Source organism: Quercus suber, unplaced genomic scaffold (genome assembly GCF_002906115.3).
Source record: "Quercus suber isolate HL8 unplaced genomic scaffold, Cork oak 2.0 scaffold_549, whole genome shotgun sequence".
Taxonomy (NCBI): domain Eukaryota; kingdom Viridiplantae; phylum Streptophyta; class Magnoliopsida; order Fagales; family Fagaceae; genus Quercus; species Quercus suber.
Genome location: NW_027069997.1, coordinates 379,534 through 387,195, shown reverse-complemented (window position 1 = coordinate 387,195; position 7,662 = coordinate 379,534). Strand labels below are relative to the sequence as shown.

Genomic DNA, 7,662 nt, shown 5'->3' with positions numbered 1-7,662 from the left:
AGAAGCTCTTTAAAATATATTTTGTTTCAATATTTTTCATAACCATTCCTTTACTTTTTTTTTTTCCTTTTCCTTTTTTTTTTTTTTTTTTAGAATCTCGTAAAGAAAAATCCTTGGCGAAAATGAAAATTTATAAAAGCCAATTAGTTAAATAGTGTGAAGAATAAAGATAAATAATAATTGTAATACAAAGACGGAAAAAATATAAATTTAATTAGTTTAACTAATAAAAATTTTAATAGGTAAATAAAAATTTGAAAGTTTAATTCTGACGTACACTCAAAATTAGTTGACATTTTTATCTCAAACATTCCCAAGAAGAGTAGAGGACACGGTTCCTTCTCTTTATATTATGAACCAAACGCATACGTTCTCATTCACTTTCTTTTAACAGAGCCAAAGTCAATTCTTAAACCACTCCTGGGGCCCTCGCAACCTTAGATTTAAAAAGCTTAAAAACTCCATAGAAAGATAGACATAACCATCACTCTCTCTCAAATCCCCAGATGAAGGCATGCAATTACAATCTCTTTAATCACATTCTTATCCATTTTTCTTTCTTGGGTTATCATAAGCTCTAACACACAATTTTTTTTTTTTTTTGGATTAATTCAGAGAACAAACTTCATCATCATGAACATCAAAATCCAAGTTGTGTTCATCTTCATCACAGTTTGTCTCTTTGCCTGCTCCTCTGGTCTCCAGGTACACACGCATGTTTCCCTTTTTTTAGTTTTTCCCTTCAAATTCCCATTTTCAAGATTCATTCTTTTTATAAACCAAATATAGCAATACCAAGATAGAGTAAGTTGTGATGATGATGATTTTGATTTCCTTGCTGTACGTGCTGGTTCTCAAAACAGATTGGAGAGACTTGTTCAGCCAACACTCAATGTGACGCCGGCTTACTCTGCGAAACCTGCGCTGCAAATGGGACACCCGCTCCAGATGTGCTCGGATCCAACCACTCAGCCCCACATCAAAAGTTGGCTCTCTTTCTCTCTCTTCTTTTTTTTTTTTTTAACGATTAAAAATAGTACTAATATTACAGTTTTTTTTTTTTCTTAATTTTTTATGTTTTATGTTTTGTTTTGCATGTGGCATGTGGGTTTTGGTTTTTTTTTGAGAATGGGTTTTTGGTTTATGAATTTTATGATGAATATGAATAGGTGAAAGGTTTGGCATTTAACAACTATACCTGGCTGACCACACATAACTCGTACGCTCTCACGAGTGCAAAGTCGGCCACGGGTTCGACTCTAATCACTGAATTCAACCAGGAAGACACGGTTACCAATCAACTCAAAGTGAGTTTAGTTTCTCTATATATTAATTCATGTAATTTTCTAGCTCTGCATTTAGCTCACTTATTTTGATTGTTTTGTTTTTCCCAAACTCTAAAAATAAAATAGTTTCAAAGAAGCGTTTTTTTTTTTTTTAATTTAAATATAAAAAACTGTTTTTATAAAAAGGCAACTTAACAGCCTTTTCCCAATTAAAGATACCATCCATACTTAACTGATTGAAAATATGTTTGTTTTCTGACGTGGCACATGGTTATTGGCTGGAAGCCCAGACTTTTTCGTTGTTCTGGCCGGCTTGGCCAAAAATAGAACAGAAAGACTACAATGCCTCTGTTATAGTTTAGATTTAATTATGTTAGTAAATAGTAACATTTGTTTTGCTCTTGTGGATGGCTACCGCTACCATAGGAATAAAAAATCATTTGTCTCATTTTGAGTATTTCACTTCATACTTTAAATGGTTATTTTCTTATTTTAAGAATCTAAATTGCTCAAGGAATAAGATTGTGATCCAGTGTGTGTTGTTGTGTGAGTAACACCAAGTTACCAACTAGTCAATTAAAAATTAAACACACCAACTACCCACCAAAATCATGTAACTGCTTTCATTTAATTATGCTTGGTATCTTCTCAAAAAGAACAAAATTATGCTTGCTAAGAACTAAGAACCTACCAAATTATTTTAATGTTTAGGTTTGTGCTACAATTTATTTTGTTGTTTAGGTGAATTTTCAACTAACACGTGTGTACGCACTCTAATCCCCTTGTAGAATGGCGTTCGTGGGCTCATGCTAGATATGTATGACTTCGAGAATGACATCTGGTTATGTCACTCTATTAACGGCAAATGTTTCAATTTTACTGCATTTGTAAGTGCGTCTTGTAATGGTACTTAAATTACATTGTTCTTGCATTGTATACTTAATATTTGATACTTTGCTAAGGTTAATTTTTCCTCCTCTAATTGATTAATTGTGCACTTTGTTGATTTCCAGCAACCTGCCATTAACGTCCTCAAGAGATCCAAGTGTTTTTGGAGGCAAACCATCAGAGATTGTCACCATCTTTATTGAGGATTATGTGACATCTACACAGGGCTTGACAAAGATCTTTAATGCCTCTGGCCTGAGTAATTACTGGTTCCCAGTGTCCCGGATGCCCAAAAATGGCGGTGATTGGCCAACAGTGGATGATATGGTCCAGAAGAATCAGAGGTTGGTGTATTCACTTCAAAATCATCCAAGGAGGCCACTGAGGGCATTGCTTATCAGTGGAGATATGTTGTTGAAAATCAGTGTGAGTTTTACCTGTTAAAGTTGTTTACAGATGCTTACTGAAAAGAATGGTTAATGTCGCTTAGTTTTGTACCCTAAGCATTAGTTAGAATTTGAGCAATAGTGCTTAGTCAGGTAGATTAAGTTCTAAAAATCAAACATTCAGTAAGAGTATAATTTAATCTAGCATAAGGAAAAAAGAAACATCTTGTAAATTGCATATGGGAAAAAATCAGATGGTCCAAAATCATATAATTGTCCTCCTTTTTTTCCCTTTGGTTGATAGTTGATACTTGAGTTTGTTGCCAGTGTTTAAGTTTTAGCTTGCAAGCTAAATTAACATAGAATAGATATGTGCTTGCAAAGGTTTCCCTCTTAATAAAAATTTCTTGATTACTAGAGGGTAAGAATCAATTTTGATGGTGTACTTGAATTGCAGATGGAGATGATGGCATGAAAGCTGGTTCATGTCCAAAACGTGCTGAATCGCTACCCATGAACAATTAAATATATCCCTGGTTCTTCAGAATTATTTTCCTACCAGTCCAATGAATCCCAGTCTTGTGCAGATAATTCAGCTCCATTAATTAACATGACGGAAACTTGTTATCAAGCAGATGGCAAACGGTGGCCAAACTTCATTGCTGTAGATTTTTACCAGGTATTGGCTTATGTGGGGGTACATGCTTTCAATAAATCATATACCATAAACTAGCTTAGGAAAAGAACACATTTGAGGAATAATTTGCTAAATATATTGACTTCTTGTGGCAGAGGAGTGATGGTGGAGGAGCCCCTGAAGCTGTAGATGAAGCAAATGGTCATTTGACTTGTGGGTGTGACAACATTGCCTACTGCAAGGTTTGCAACCATTACTTTTTTCCTTAGTTTCTTCCATTTATCTTATACCATTACATGACTAGATAGATTAGCCTGTAGGGACTTTTCAAAAGATTGAATTTGAGGGGAGGCTAAAAGTTTAACCTGTGATTTGACCCTTGTTACATATGAGCAGGCAAATGCTACATTTGGAACGTGTGATGTACCTCCCATTTCTCCCCCTCCGCCTGCATCCGCGGTATCCGGAACACCAGGATCCACACAAAATCCAACTTCCAACGCTGCTTTCTTGGGTGGTAGACCATTGCAACTGCGGTGGTTGTTGGGGGCAATCTTGGCCTTATGGTTGTAAATTGCAATTTAGAGCATCTTGCTTGTTAACTATCCTCTCCTATTTTTTTGAACCACATGTGGGTAATTTTTGGATGAGATTGATGGCTCTTTCATTTGGGGTTTAGACTGAAAATGACATTAGAATTATATACGCACGGCACTACTTGTTCCCATCGTAATATACGTTGCTCAATTGAGTTTTTTTTTTTTTTTTTTTTTTTTTTTTTTTTTTTTTTTATATGCAGGACTTCATGTTCTTTTTTCTTTTTCTTCTTTTTAATCTAATCCTTTTTGTTGCGTATTTGACCCTCAAAAGCTAATCTCATGCGCAAAGTTGTCAAATATGCAGAATGGAGGAAAGTGGAGACATACTTTTATCCCCCAACGCACCTTTCTAAATTGTTCCTACTCTTTAGCCCATTTTGGTTTGGTACGCATCACAAGTTTCTAATCTTCACTTCTTTTACCATGATAATTTTCTTGGCAACCATAAGAGGATTTATAAAACCAAAATTATGTTTTTTTTTTTTTTTCTGGGATAAGATCCCTTCCATTTAAATCCTTAAATTCCCTACAATTTTTATTAACATGTAAAACTTGTGGCCTTTAAGAATCAAATAAATACCATATTTTTTATATCCTGCTAAAAATTGGAGGGAATTAGAGCGAATTAAGTTGAAGAAGTGGATCATTTATTGTCTAATAATTGTTTTAATTAATAGAACATTCTACACATTTCTTGACCAAATTGGTACTTTTAAGGTGAGAACTTTCTAAATTGTTTTTCTTATAAGCTAAGTACTTACTCAAAGCATTCACATTGGGTGATAAAACTCTAGAAAATGCAAAATGCATAACACCATTCACACAAATCCACTCCATCCCGTGAGGCATTTTGTATCTTAATTTTACAATTTGCTACAGTGTCATGTATAATTACATGACCACCTAAGGAACATGCAAATCGTTTTCATCTTTTTTATTCTCCATCATCCACTCTCTGTCTCTGCCCCTCTCCCTCCTTTCTTGCACTCTCTCTCCTCTTTTAATACTTTGCGAAACGCCAGCATTTCAGTTCTTGAGGTGGTCCTTGGCATCAATGAGTACTTTGTAGTAGTAGGTTCTTTTGATATGGCGTTGCATGTTGTTGTTGGTTGTTGGCATAGATGTGGATTATTGTTGGGTTGAGGTGGGTTTGGTTTTGGGTTTTGGTGCATAAACCAACCTAGGATTTCTAGCTAAGGGACTGAAGTATAAGTAAAAAATATGAAAATAACTCCAAACAAGTATTCATATGGTACTAAATAATAACAAACTATCAACCAAGACAAATACACAACTAACTCTCTCAGTCCCTCTCTAATTTTTTTTCTTTCTTTTTTTAGTTTGGTTTTTATTTTTATTTTTTTAAAATAAAATTTGTTATGTTTTGAACTGAGGATTTACATGGGTTTGGATTGGACTGGGTTGGGCACTTGGGCTAATGTTTTTGGAGAGGAGGGGGCCAAGCTACTTGGAAAAAGTGGCCTAAATATTTTTTTTTTTTTTTAGCTGAAAATATACCTACCATTTTTTTTTTCATAAGGCCAAGGGGACCCAAGCTCATTTTGGCCCACTCCTAGATCTGTCCCTGTTTTGGGGATAGCATTGGTGACTGATTTTGCAATGAGGCATGAGTTATTATTGGTGTGGGTAGAAAATGTATTAATCTAATGTGAGGGAATGCAAAATAAAGAATATAATGTAAGGTGTGTAGTAAAGGTGATCATGTAATATAGACAGTCGCTTTTTGATATATATATATATATATATATATATTCCATTTCTAATGAGAATGTTCTTATTATTTATGATTTTAGTTGTGGGTTTCAGTTAGCTCAACTGGTAAAATTTCTGATAGATAAATAAGAGATCTGGGGTTCAATCCTCGCCTAAACCCAAGAGCGATTGGTATCTTAAACCCAAAAAATTAAAAAAATCTATCATCAGAAGCGGACGCCTTAAATTGAAACTCTCTCAATATATATATATTTATATATGATTTTAGTTTATTTGACATAAACGTAGTGATTATTTGAGCCCAAATTGCTTGGCAAGTGTTTTAGAGCCAGATTTTTTAGTCCAGCATGAATTTGAAATAATCCTATTCTATGATTCAAGCACTTGCACAGATTAATTATATCAAGGATTCTTCCATTCCAGGTGAGAATTAGCATATCTAATAGGCCAAGAATGTATTGACCCCTTTGGTAACTTAATCAATTAATTTAGCCAAGTAAAATTAATTAGATTCAATTACATGCAATAAGCGTGGTAGCACAAACAAATCACCAACTAGTTAAATGCAGCGAAAAATAAATTTGACACATATAATTTGTTTACGAATGGGGAAAACCACTGAGACAAAACTCTATTAGGTGAATTTAGGTCATCACTCCTGAGAACCTATTATTATCAAAACAAGCAATTACAAGTAAAAGGAATCTCAGTACCTAATATCAACTTACAGTTGAACCCTTATCCTAATACTCAATTGAACTTGTAACGTAATGACAATCTCTCCTTTCAATGTACGGCTCCCAATACGGGACTAACACACCAATTTAAGGAAGATGTTGGCTGCAAAGTTCTTCAGTTCATCCAACAATGAAAATCAAGAAGCTCCTTGGTTATAAAACCTTTGGCGCAAAGACGCAGCAACTTCTACAATGAATATAATGAACTAGGGCAAATTCTATTTTCGCTCACAATTTGCATACATAATCAATTTGCCTTGAGTTGCGTCACTTTGCGTCTCTTTGATAACCCTTAATATAATTCTTATATATATTTAAGGTTGTGAGAAAAGAAATCCTACACAAACACACATGGATATGCTTGAAATCAGATCTAGAAATCTGAATTTCGTAATTCTTGACAAATATAGCTTCTGTCGAGTTATCTATCAATCTTTAATGAACAACACTTCTTCACTTGTTTCTTGGACAGATTTGCATGGCTTCAATACTAAATTTGAACTCTTGTTCCTTGAAGTAATAAACTCATCATAGATCTACCTAATTACAAGTAAAGTACATTTTGTCAAAAGAATAGCCAATTTATATAATATATGTCTCTGACAATATTCACATATGTCCTAACAATATCTACTATCATGTGTCGGGAAACTTGGGTCAGTACATAGATCAAAATTGCATCAATGAACATGTGCATGTGCCCGGTGGTCCAGACCCAGTGAGAGAGGAAATCCTAGTTTCTTTCTTAGGATGTGCGCTGTCCAAAGAATAACCTCTTTTCTCAATAACTTTTTGTTTTTTTTGTTTTTTTTTTTTTTCCTTCCTTTCTTTAGGTTCCATGAGATCTCACCCAAAAAAAATGTCATCATCATTGATATATCACTTACTAGATTGATTCACAAGAAAACCCTATTGATTTCAGTATCAGAGCAATTAGGACAGTGCCACATCAGTGCCCCTGCAAAGCTTTTTTTTTTTGTGTTTGCAAGTATTCACTCGATTAGTCAACCATTCAATCAAATGATTCATCACAAGTAGCTTCACCTTGTAGCTCTTGACAAGAAAACTACTGATTGGGATATTTCATTTATTCTCTTGTTAGTGGGTATAATAGGAATGAATGAAACGACTATGAGAGAATGTCCTTTCCACTCTGTTCATGAGTAAGCATTTCTCTCAAAAGTGGAAGACGCACTTCCTTTAATAACGTAGAGGTGAAATATCAATTATATTTATATTTGAGCGGGAAAAAATCTCAACAATAAAGAAAAGGGACATACACATCAATATCAATTCTTCTTTGCAGTCATGATCATTACATAGACCTATAGAAATTGAGGGCAAGTATAATCACATTTATGATATTCAAACCGTGAAAATTTTCCAAAGGGCCCA

The 7,662-nt window shown here is 34.3% G+C and overlaps 1 protein-coding gene across 1 annotated transcript; it reads left to right on the top strand.

Annotated features, from left to right (window-relative positions):
- The first annotated feature begins 375 nt into the window (after window positions 1–375).
- Window positions 376–3,930, top strand: LOC112026631 (PI-PLC X domain-containing protein At5g67130). Its single transcript, XM_024059321.2, is given in 14 exon segments — window positions 376–512; window positions 616–705; window positions 864–930; window positions 933–985; window positions 1,170–1,307; window positions 2,075–2,173; window positions 2,300–2,349; window positions 2,351–2,520; window positions 2,523–2,600; window positions 3,018–3,080; window positions 3,083–3,115; window positions 3,118–3,239; window positions 3,353–3,439; window positions 3,594–3,930. Coding segments are annotated over 14 exon segments (1,233 nt in total). The 5' UTR covers window positions 376–506; the 3' UTR covers window positions 3,771–3,930.
- Window positions 3,931–7,662: the final 3,732 nt, after the last annotated feature.